Here is an 11,276-nt window from a genome sequence, read left to right as displayed (position 1 = left end):
ATTTTGCTTACATTGCTTTATTTAATCTCTCCCCCAGCCCTTCAATCCCCTTTTCCTTAGAATAAGAAACCCAAGGCTCCCAGAGATTAACTTGTGCAAGATCACTCAGCCTGGATTTGAGCCCAAGTCTCAGCCTCCAAAACTCACGCTCATTCTTCTCCATCCCCCAGGGGTGCAGCCACGGCAGCTGAGAGCAAAGGGGCAAAGGGGTGGGCGGACCCAGAGGGCCTGAGGTCTGCTGGGAGGATGAGGTGAGGGGGAAGGGAGCTATGGGAGACGGAGGTGAGTACCAAAGCCAAGGAGGCGGTAGTGTGGGGTGTCCCCTGTGCTTAGAAGCCACCCCAAGTGACAGAGCCCCCACCCAATGTCACAGCTCCAACAGCATTTTATTGGGATCTGAGTCTCTAGTTCACATGGGGAAGTGAAGCCACGTGAGAAGCAGGGGTAAAAAGGGGACTTCACCCCCTGGGGACAGCTGCTCCAAATCTAACAAAACCCCAGGGAAAGCCCTCAGGCTGGGCCTCCAGCCAGCAACTCTAGTCGAATCCCAGGGGGCAGCACAGGTCAGTGTGTGCAGCCAAGGGGCCCGCTCTGGGGGCATACAGACACAGAACTGGATGAAAGCTCTTTGGCTTCAGAATCAGAATGCCATTCCCACCCCACCCCGCTCCCCACAAAACACAAGCTCCTCTCCCATCCCCCCTTCACAGTGGCATGACACCAACAGGCAGCCAAGGGTCCCATCGCAGGGCCCTGAGCATTTGCATATATTTGCATAGATGACAAGGCAGGTCCAGCTAAGGCCTTTTTCTAGCAAAGGTGGCATCAGTGCAGGGCTGCTGCTGGAGTTGGCAGTTTAACAGTCCCCAGGGCTCAGATAACACCAGGCCTCAGCCCCGGGTGTGGTGGCTGTGCTCCTCCCTGGGCCCCACAACTCTGGAGCCCCGCAAGTGTTTGTCCTTCTTCCCTGACCTGTGGGGAGACATGGGGAGGGGCAGGAAGAGGCCTTCAGAGGACAACGGCACACGATGAGAAGGGCCTCCCTGAGGAGAGGGAACACAGAGGCAACCACCACCAGTCACGTCAGGGGGCCAGACCTGGATCCCCAGGATGGAGGCCCCAGTTGGGGAGGCAGGGAGGTGGGGAGCAATCTCCCTTACCCCCTGGGCCATGCAGGTATAGGCAGGTCAGGACAACTCAGGAGGAACTTTCCCAGCCCAAAAGGGGACTCCCAGGACCACTGTAGGGTGAGCACAGGCGGCTTCCTGCCCTCAGGGGAAGATGGGAAAGGATGCCTTCTCTAAGGTAAGCCTGCGGGGGACTAAAAGTGGAGGTAAGACCTCAAACTGAAGACCCAACTCAGGGCAACTAGATCCTTCATGTCCCCTGGCCTCCTTCCCCTTGTCCCACCCGACCCAAGTCCCCCACAGCTGCCCACCTCTTCTTCAGTGCTCTGTCTCCAAAGAAGTGGCTGAAGATGAAGTCCTCAAAGTCATCCACCTCATCATCATCACCTGTCTGTCTCACCGCCACCTCCTCCAGGCTGTCCTCCAAGGCATTCACAAAGTCCCGGAAGCGGAGGCGGTCGTGGCGGAAGATGCCATCCTCGCCAAAGTAAGCAGATGAGAGGGGCAGCTCCTCGGTCAGCTGCCCGGCCCAGGGCAGCCGCGCCAGGTACGTCCTCAGCAGAGAGGCCAGCTCCTGTTGCTGCACTGGGGCTAGCTCCATGCCAAAGAAGGCCAGGCCCTCCTGCCGGGCACATTCGTGCACACCTGAGCAGCCCTGGGGTGCCTGGTACTTATGCCTCGACAGCTCTGCCCAGGGTGGTGGGGGGTCATGCCTGTCTTTAGCCCCCTCCTTCCACCGAGGCTGCCTCTGCCTTTCTTTAGAGTGGGGGCTCCCACTCTTCCTGGGGGGCTCCTTAGGGCCCTGCCACTTGCCATCCTTCTTTCTGCCCCACTCCTCCACCCTTGGCTTGCCCTCCTTCCACCTCCCTGCCAGCTCCCTATCCTCATCCTCCCAGCTCTTCTTCCTATGCCGGCCAGATTCCTCCTTCTTATGCTTCCAGTGCTCAGCCTTCCGGTCCCCCTTCCCATCCCGCCACTTTTCCTTTCCACTCTGCTCCCTGGAACTTTGGAAGTGGGGCTCCTGATGCCAGGCCTCTGAGGCATTGGCAGGGACCCCAGGGACCTGGCCCCAGTTCTCCAGACCCTGCAGCTTCTGGGCCAGTCTGTGGCCCAGCTCAGCCAGGCCAGCATGAGCTGGGTCCCCTCGGCCCACGTCCCTTAGGCTCTGCTCCAGGTCCTGCTGCACAGACCCCAGCAGCCGCCGCTGCCTCTCCAACTCTTGCCTTAATGTCTGGGCCTCAGCCTCTAGCTGTTCCTTCTGCTCCAGAAAGCCAGGGCCTGGCTCCTGCCACCTGGGGTCTTGCTGCTTGATGACCTTGCCAGCCTGCGGACCTCTGCCCCAGTTGAGGCACACCCCATCTGTGCCCCGGACACAGTCAGCCTCCAGCCCCTGGAGCCGGGCCCGCAGCTGCTGCAGCTCTGACTCCAGGGCCCGCTGGGAGGCCTCACCCTGCTGCAGCGCCCCCCGAAGCCGGGCATTCTCTTCTTCCAGCCCTTTGGGCTGATGCATCAGGCTCTGAAGCTCTTCCTTCTGGGCCTGGAATGGGGGTAGGGATGGAGGGCACCACAGGAGGGTCCTAGTCAGGATGGGTCCAGTGCCTTCTACCCCAATTCCATTCCATTATAGTGGGCAGGTGGCCCAAGCCCCTTTTACGGCCTGGGACACTCAGAGGATTTGGTTCTCATCCTCCTCCCCATCTGCAACCTGCACCAGACCCTGGGATCCCCAAATTCCATCACGGGCCTCAGCTTTTATGTCCTTTTATAAGCACACACTTCTTCGATTCACCTAAGGATAACCAATATGCAGCTCTCATTGCCCTGTTTCCACCTCCCATATCCAGAGCAGACATCATTAATTGATCACAGTACTTCTTTCCCATTGAACCTTGGCATGTTCTTCAAATCTTTCTCCACACAATGCTCCAGGCAGACTATACCAATCAGAGGTGGCATGTCACTTGAAACAAGTACGCCAGCCCCGGCCTAAACCTTAGCATGAGAGATGTGAACAGAGAACTAGGAAGATGACCTGACCATAGTGGGAAAGGGAGAGGTTCAAGGGGTGTGGGTGAATAGGGGAAACTTCTTTTGGGGGAGGACACGAGGACAGACACCTGGCCTGGGGGGGGCCAGCCTAGCCCATCCTCTCCTGTTTGTACCCACCTGCAGCTGGGCCTGCAGCAGCCGGATGTCCTGGTTCTCCTTGGCCAGCTTGTCTAGCAGAAGGGCCATGTTCTGCAGGCTGGGGACACTATCAGAGGGCACTGAGGCCTGCAGCTGCTGCTTTAGCCCATCCTGAGAGCAAATGATCCAGTCAGCCCACCCTGCCCCACAGCCCAGGCAGCCCCGAGTCTCCCCGACCAGGACCCCAACACCTCTGGAGACATTCACACCTACCTGCCCATCCCCCACAGCATCCATCATCTCAGCATCTGACCCGGTATCTGGGAAGACCTGAAGTTCCACTTCCTCCATGGGTCCTGTGGGAATGTGAAGTCCTGAAACTGGCCCCAAGGGACACAGAGCCCACTCCTCCCCCTACCCACCCACAGACACAGTCACCCTCCTGCCCTGGACACACCTATGGCTGAGAGGTCCAGGGAGGTAAAGGGCCAAGGATCACCCTGAATAGCTGGCAAGGCCAATAACCAAGTAATAAATGTCCAGCCCCCAGCATCCCTACTCCTGACCCAGAGAACCACCCCCGTCAGCTTCCCACAGGGTTGGGAGGGGACAGACGTGTACAAGCCAGGGCCCCTCCCCACTCACCACTCTCAGACTCTGAGAGGCCACCTGAGGATGGAGACAGAGGAACAGGGTGAGGTCTTCAGGGGAGGTGCTGGAGTGTGGTGAAAGCATGGGAGGAGGGCAGGAAGGACCAGAGTGGAGGCTCAAGGCGCCAGCAGGGGACGTACCGGACTCACCGGAGAAGAGGAGGAGCCCCAGGCCCAGCAGAACCAAGGCCCCGAGGAGGCACATGTTGAGGGAGATGCCCAGCTTCCCGTCCGCACCCTCACCCCTGGCCTGGTCCTCCACACCCAGGGGCACTGCAGGCTGAGGCGTGCTGGGCTCCCGGCCTCGCCGTCTCCGCAGACCCTCCACATCCATGTCAGTGTCATCCTCACTGCTGGAGCATCGGACCTCCTCCCTGATCCAAGCTGGAGGAAGCGATGGGGACAGGGCGGTCAGGCAACTGGAGAGACGGGACACGGAGAGAAGAGAAGTGGAGGAAGACACGGGGAGGCCCCTAGCCCTGACCAGAGAGAGAGGCAGGTGGAGACCCTGCCCACGTCTGCCTGGGCATCAGTGACCGTCCCTGCCCAGTCTGGAGGCAGGAGACCAGTCCATCCAATCTATAAAGCACATGAGCAGCTTCCATCCTAAGAACACCCTCCTTCCCCCAATGCGTGTCGTGCATCAAGTTCCTGCAGCTATTGCCACCCTCCTGGTTCTGTCCTAACTGTGGCCATTCCTTCTCAGCCCCTCCCTGGCCATTCCTGGACCTAAAGGTGGTGGTCTCCCTGGCACCATTTGTTCTCTGCTCTTCTCACTATGCACACAGTGACCCACTCTCTCTCCCACACCACTGACTTCCCCCTATAGCAGATTCATCCCTCATCTCTACCTCCTGACCCGGCCTCCCTTGAACTCCAGGCCTGGACCTCTGACTGCCTACCAGCCACGCCCATCTGGGTGTCCCTCGGGGACCAAACACTCAACACGCTGCCCTCCAAACTGGTTCTCTTCCGGGGTTCCCCCAATGCAGGGAAAGGCACCCCCGCTATCATCCAGCCAACCTAAGCCCTCTCTTTTCACCTCACACGCAGACACCTTGACACTTCAACATCCTGACCAACCCCCCTTCGCACCCTTGTACCTGCCACAGCGCAGGTCTTCATCAGCTTCACCTGACCCCTGAAGCTGCCTCCTAGATGGCCCCACGCCCTGGCCTCTCCCTCTACCCTGTCACCCTTCAACAGAGATGGAGTCATACCCTCCTCTGCCACAAGCCTGGGACGCAGCCTCCTTAGCACAGGACAGGTGGCCCCATCCCTTTGCTGATGCTGCAGCCTTGGCCTGGAATGTTCTCTCCCTCCTACCCTACCTACCGAAAGCCTACTGTTTGCTCAAGCCTCCACTCAAATGTCAACTCCAATATGAATCTTTTCTCAACTGTCCCTGCCTCTCCCTTCCCCTCAACCTGTCCCCTGACTGAACCGCCCTCCCCGCCGTGGGAGCACCTTAATTACACCTCCCTTTCACACCCCTCCTAGGTCTGACCTGTATCTTGACTCAGTCTAGTCTGCCTCTTACATAGGCCATGAACCACTCACCCTCCCTCCTCCCCTGGGCCCAGAACTGACACACGGAAGGGACTCAGGGAATGAGGGGTAAATCGAGAGGTAAGAAAAGAGGAGCCCCATGGCAGAGAGGAAAAAGTCAACCAGACCTTGGCCCTGCCACTTACCAGCTGTGTGACCTTGATCAAGTCACTTAACTTCTCTGAGTCTCACTGTCTCCAGGGGTGGTGGTGGGGATTCACTGATATAATTTAAGGAGGACAACAAGCTGCTAAGTCCTAGGGTCTGGACCAGAGCTGTACTCAGTAGTGATGGCTACTCCCACTCCCACATCTTCTAGAAGGATAGTGACACACAGAGACAAGGACTCTCACCTGCTTTGGGGGATGAGGGCAGACTCTGTGGGGGGCTCTGGTCCTCCAGGTCCTGTGTGTCTGGTCCCAGGGCTGCCACCACAGTCTCCTCCAAGTCTCCCTGGGACACTGTGTTTCCTGGGCCTGGGGGCTCCACTCCACGACCATCATCTTCCACGATGCCCTGATGCAGACACAGCCGTGAGTTGCTACTGGCCCTCCCCACTGCCCTTCCTCCCCCCGTGAAGGGGCTCACCTTGGCCTCGGTCTCCTCTGGCAGAATGGGACCAGACTGGGAGCTTTCACTCTGGAAGACGGTCTCTGTGGTGAGAGAAAAGGCCCAGGAAAAACACGACTGCCCCTCAGCTGAACTGCCTCTGGCTCCCACAGGCTCCACCAGGTTGGAAGGGGCAGGAAAAAGCCAGGATGGAATGAGGGAAGAGGTTTTAAACTGAGATTAACCTGGGAAATAAAACTAACCAGCCTCCCTTCCCCTGAGGAAACTGGGAAACCCCAGAACATGGAGAAGAGGAAGCTGCCCCCCCACCCTCAGCAGGGCCTTCTTACCTTCTCCATCCAAGGTCCCAGCTAATCCATCATCTACCGTGGAGGGGCTCCTAGGGGCCTGGGCAGCTCTTTCAGACTCTGGGTCTGTCCTGGTTTCTGGACCCAGGGTCTCCACAGGCAGGCTCTGGGGGAAGGGGCGCAAGCAGAACGACTACCTCAGAGGAGGGATAGCAGGACAAAACCAGGAGTGTGGGGTGCTCTGCTGAGGTCCCCGAGATCAGCCCACTGCACAGGGACCCCAATGCACATCTCACAAAAATATGATACAGTGAGTAGTGAGGCGATCCTCGGGCAGGGAGGGGGTGGTCAGTGGGCGCTGCAGCCTCTCAGCTCCGTGTGGTGTCTGGCCATTCCCTAACCTCACTTGCTGCTCTGAGGAACTTTCAGAGGCCATGTTTTTGTTATACAACGCAGCACCACTGGACCAAGGACAGGACCGCTGTACCCACCCACCCCACCCCACCCCATCCCACCTCCCAGAGAAGCCAGCTAGAGCCTAGATCTCCCCTCAACCAAGATCATCAACAATTCCCTCCCTCCCTACAAATGAACAACACAGTTATTGGTTGGAAGGTGGGAGGATGGCAAGAGAGCAAAGTCCCTGGGCGCCCAAGGGTCACAGTCACGTTCCCCACAGGCTTCCCTCGGCAGGCGCACCGCCTTGCTCACCCCATCCACGGCTCCCGCTATCCTTCCCAGAATAATTCTTGACCTTAGTATGTTTCTCTGCAATTTTCAAATCCCTTTTTTCTTACGGCCACCCCTACAAGGCGAGAACACAACTCTCTTTTTACAGGGAAGGATGGAGGGGTGAAGCGGCTTGCCCCAGGTCCCCCAGCTGTCGGCAAAGGCACCTCAACAGGAGGCCAGGGCTCTGGCTGAGAGCATGGGGTTCGTCCCCTCTGCCAGCGAGCCCCAGTCCATGTGTCCTGCCCCAGCGTCATCCCTGAGGTCAGCTCCCTCACTCCCAACCAGGCTCCTCAAGGGCACTCAAATTCGATAGGTTTCACTTGAGCCCCTCACCTTCTCCCCTCCTGGCAGGTCTAACATGCCAAGCCACTGGGGCTCGGACCCCTTGACAAACTTTCTCCAGCCACTCAGTCCCCCAGCCTGCCAGCCCCACCCTCCCTTCTCAGTGGCTTCAGGAGCACAGGAGTCCACTGGGTTCCTGCCCCACCAACTACTACCTGGACTGCAGGACCTTCAAAACACTCTCCCCTACCCACCCAGCCCACACAGTGGCTTCACCCTCTGTCCAAAGCAATGACTGTCCTCAATCCCTCCGACTTGAAGCCCTTCAGTGATTTCCCATCAGGATGAGGCCTGAATGCCTGAGCCAGCCCTTCAGGCCTCTCCTGGAGGTTCCCAGGCTCTGCTCCCAACCTCACTCCAACACTGCCTCATCCATATCTCCCCCTCATCCAATGGACCTCCTCACAGTCTCCTCCAACATAGCTTTGCCATTGTTGCCTCAGGACCTTTGCTCATACTGTTGTCCCCACCAGAATTTCTTCCCTGCTTCTCACAGCTTACTCCAGTGGTACCCTTCTTTCAAGGCACAGTCCAAGTCCCAATACCTGACTCCGAGGACCTCATCTCTTTCTCCCTGCCACTAAGGTTCCTGTCACAGCCAGCAGGAGGTGATGCAGGTGACCATCAGGACCCAGACAGCAGCCCAGCCCTGCAGGAACCTCCCTTCCCTGTGGCTCCCAGGCCTGCTTTTCCTACCTCTGAGCCAGCAAGCACCCAGCTATTGTCCTGGTCTGGGCAGGAGGCCATAGCTGCTAAGGTCCCCGAGGCTGCTGTGGCTGCCACCTGCAAAGAAAAGCTCTCTTAAGGACCCCAGGTCCCTTCAGGAGAGGCAGGATGCAGAGAGCAGCCCTGGCTGGGCTCCAAGGTTTACAGGCTGGGCAGCAGCTTCCAGAACAAGCCTGGTTTCAGCCCTTCTGACCCTAACACCTGAACTCTTCTGGGCAGTGTTTGCCTTGCAAATCAGAACCTGCCACCGCCCACAGTGAAGCTTGCCTCTCCCAGGGCCTTGGGAAACTGAATGGACCTTGAAAGGTCAAAGAAGCATAGGTCTGGAAAGGCTTTGGGGAAAATGCAGGCCAACTCCCTCATGTTATAGTCAGGAAAGATGAAGGTCAAAAAGGGCGACTGACTTGACCTGCTAAGATGAAGTTATGAAGAAAAGTGGGGGAAACAACCCAGCCCCCCTTCACCACCCCAGGTTCCCCCACAATCACCACCTCCACTCCTAGGGCCTGGAAGAGAAGACTTGAAGGCCTCCTTCAGCCTTAAGTCTCCCGCCCACCCACCATAAATCCTTTGTATGGTCTAGTTCAGGACTCTCAGCACTGGCTGCACACTGGAATCACCTAAGATCCTGACTCAGTTGGCTTCAGGGTCCGGCTCAGACATGGGTCTTTTTTAAAACCTCCCATTCTCACCTGCAGCCAGGATTGAAAACAAATGGCACAGTGAAGATCCGTCTGAATGTACCTCTAGTAAACCTCCTTGTCACTCACTCTCCATTCTAAATTCTGCTTCACTTCTTAGTAATCTCCAGAGTTTTGTCTTAGGGAACTTGAAGGTGACTGGGAAAAGGGATCTATGACAACTATTATGTATAAAGCACTTTACAGTTTGTAAAGCATGAACAAAAATCAGGGCTGTGGTCCTGCCCCCCGCTAATCTGCTGTGACTTGGCAGAGTGGGCGTGGGAAGTCACTCCAGCTTCCAAAGCCTGACACAAGGTAAGAAGACAGTTACCGCTTCATCCAAGGCTAAGACTGTCCCTTGAGGCTGGCCAGCTGCAACTGGGACCTGGCATAAAGGTGGGGGGATAGATGACCTGACCTCCCAGAGTCTTGGATTGTGATCCTTCAGAGGAGGGTGAATGACTGCTTACTGAGGGGCTCAAAAGGTGGCAAGTGGAAAAGGACTCTGCGAGGAAACCCCGGGAAAGGGAAGTGAGGCTGAGGCTGGGGGAGAAGTATGGCAGTCCTACCTTGGGAAACCAGCACACAGCCCCCTTCCCTTTGTTCTGGTGTAAGCCCTGCACAATGCCCTCACAACCTCCTGTGGCCCTTGCCAATCAAGATCCAAGCCTGGGACAGATGATGGACACCACACAGTGTCTTCCCCAATGCCCATGCCTACCAGACACATGCACCCATCCCACAAGGAGACAGGAGAAGGGCTGCAATGACTTCCCCACACCAAGTCCAACAGGACACCCCTGGCCAGCTTCTACAGGCAGCCATCGGGCCATCACTGTACACTCGGCCTTCTGCTCTCAGGCCCCTCCCCCACTGTTCTGTCATTATCTCCCCATCCCCAGTTGCTGCGTGTGACTGTTAACAGGTGGTGGCAGGAAGGAAGTGGCAGCAGCTTGGGCTGAAGTCCCTGTTTATCCCTGGCTGTGTACAGCCTGCTCAGGTCCTCCAGAACCAGGCACCATGGCAACCAGAATGATGTCAGACCCACTGTCTCCATGGAAACCAGCAACGGTATTTGGGTCAACAAGACAAACACTTCTGAGACCCAAAAAGGAGACAGACTGGAACCCCTGCACTCAGAGTTCCAAACCCCGATACCTCTCTCAGTTGGGTTCACCCAAGATTCCAAGAGATACCCCTGTTCTCCCAAGCCGGCATCTCACTGCCTTATTAGGAAGTTCCTTCTGCTGTCTAATCTCCACCCTTCCCCGCTGTGTTTTCAGATCTCTTTCTTCTCATCGACCTCTTGGAAGAAAACTCACCTCCACCCCCTCCCCACTACCTCCTCTCTTTCCATTCAGGCAGGATTCAACAAAAACATCCTCTGAGGATTGTCAGACACTTCTGCTGTTTCTAAAAGTCAGCTAAAGGGGGAGCTCTGCCACTCTGTACAAAGCTGGGAAGTTTCATGTAGCTAATTTCAACCCAAGAGTTGATCTCCTAAACCTCTAAAGCAAAGGACGGAGGGCCACAGAACTTGCCTGAGGGACCCACAGCAAATTCCCGTTTTGGAAAAGGCAGCCCATGGTCCCCCTTCCTCTGACCCAGAAGTGACAAGCAGCTCTGTAGATGCCAGTGGAGCGCAACCCTTCGAACTCCGCCCTTCCTCTCCATCATCCTCCCTCTCACAGGGGATCTGTGGACCCCTTCCTGCTGGGGCATTACCTGACCCGGCTCTTGCTTCAGTCTTCGGCTGAACTTGTTGCTGCCTCCCCTGGTTTCCAGCCCCAGAAAGGAGGGAGTCATGTGACCAGGGACTGGCCAATGGAAAGTCAACTTCCCTGAGGGGGCGGAAACTTTTGGCCAATAATAGCTGCAATTGAGAGCCGAGGGAGGGGAGCGGGGACCTGTACAGCCCTTGAACCTGGGCTTACCTTCCGGTGAGAGAAAGGAGTTCCAGCAAACTGAATTTTGCGTAACCTCCCCGACTTTCCCAGTTGTCTGAACAGTTCCTAGCGGGAAGACTCAAAACTTAAAGGCAAAAGGTGGCATCTCCCTAGACGACGGGACAAGGGGCCAGGTTGGCCTCAGGATAGACAGAAACAGCTGCATGGTGGGGGAGGGGAGAGTGGCAAATTGCGGGTTGGAAATAGCCTTCCTGCCACTCTCCGCACCCGCTCCAGTGCACATTGTTTAAGGATGCCGCTGCTACTTTTTTAAAAACGGAGGGAGGGCCTGAAAAGCACCTCAAAATTGAATCTGCTAGACCAGGGGCAGCCCCTTCCCCCACCCTTGGAGTTACACTTGACCCCTAACACAAACAACTAGGGGGTGCGGGGTGGGAACGCGCTAAACCCAGAAGCGCTAAGGGCACTCTTCCCCCTGAGGCCTTGGAGCCAAAGCTCCCACTTGGCTCCAGGCCCGGCCCAGGAATGTGCTCGGAAAAGAAACTCAGTTCCTCACAGCGGGACACATGGGGAGGGG

General features: G+C 57.0%; 1 protein-coding gene across 8 annotated transcripts; it reads right to left on the bottom strand.

The window, feature by feature from the left end:
* Position 1: 1 nt before the first annotated feature.
* On the bottom strand, positions 2 to 10,670 carry PBXIP1 (PBX homeobox interacting protein 1). 8 transcript variants are annotated; one of them, XM_070607232.1, is made up of 12 exons: positions 10,518 to 10,581; positions 8,730 to 8,801; positions 8,080 to 8,166; positions 6,352 to 6,475; positions 6,041 to 6,105; positions 5,806 to 5,968; positions 4,055 to 4,288; positions 3,900 to 3,923; positions 3,528 to 3,610; positions 3,294 to 3,425; positions 1,439 to 2,664; positions 2 to 972 (listed from the first exon to the last, which is right to left on the bottom strand). In XM_070607232.1, the coding sequence occupies exons 3-12, from the start codon at positions 8,128 to 8,130 to the stop codon at positions 891 to 893; spliced, it is 2,184 nt and encodes a 727-aa protein (XP_070463333.1). In that variant the 5' UTR covers positions 8,131 to 8,166; positions 8,730 to 8,801; positions 10,518 to 10,581; the 3' UTR covers positions 2 to 890. The 8 variants fall into 8 exon arrangements, with proteins under 8 accessions (XP_070463333.1, XP_070463332.1, XP_070463334.1 ...); XM_070607231.1 differs by having other exon boundaries at positions 4,046 to 4,288; positions 8,670 to 8,801; positions 10,518 to 10,570; XM_070607233.1 differs by having other exon boundaries at positions 8,670 to 8,801; positions 10,518 to 10,570.
* Between the last annotated feature and the right edge of the window lie 606 nt (positions 10,671 to 11,276).

The sequence above is a fragment of the Equus przewalskii genome, unplaced genomic scaffold, assembly GCF_037783145.1.
Source record: "Equus przewalskii isolate Varuska unplaced genomic scaffold, EquPr2 ChrUn-10, whole genome shotgun sequence".
NCBI classification, from domain to species: domain Eukaryota; kingdom Metazoa; phylum Chordata; class Mammalia; order Perissodactyla; family Equidae; genus Equus; species Equus przewalskii.
This window is presented reverse-complemented; position numbering and strand designations above follow the sequence as displayed.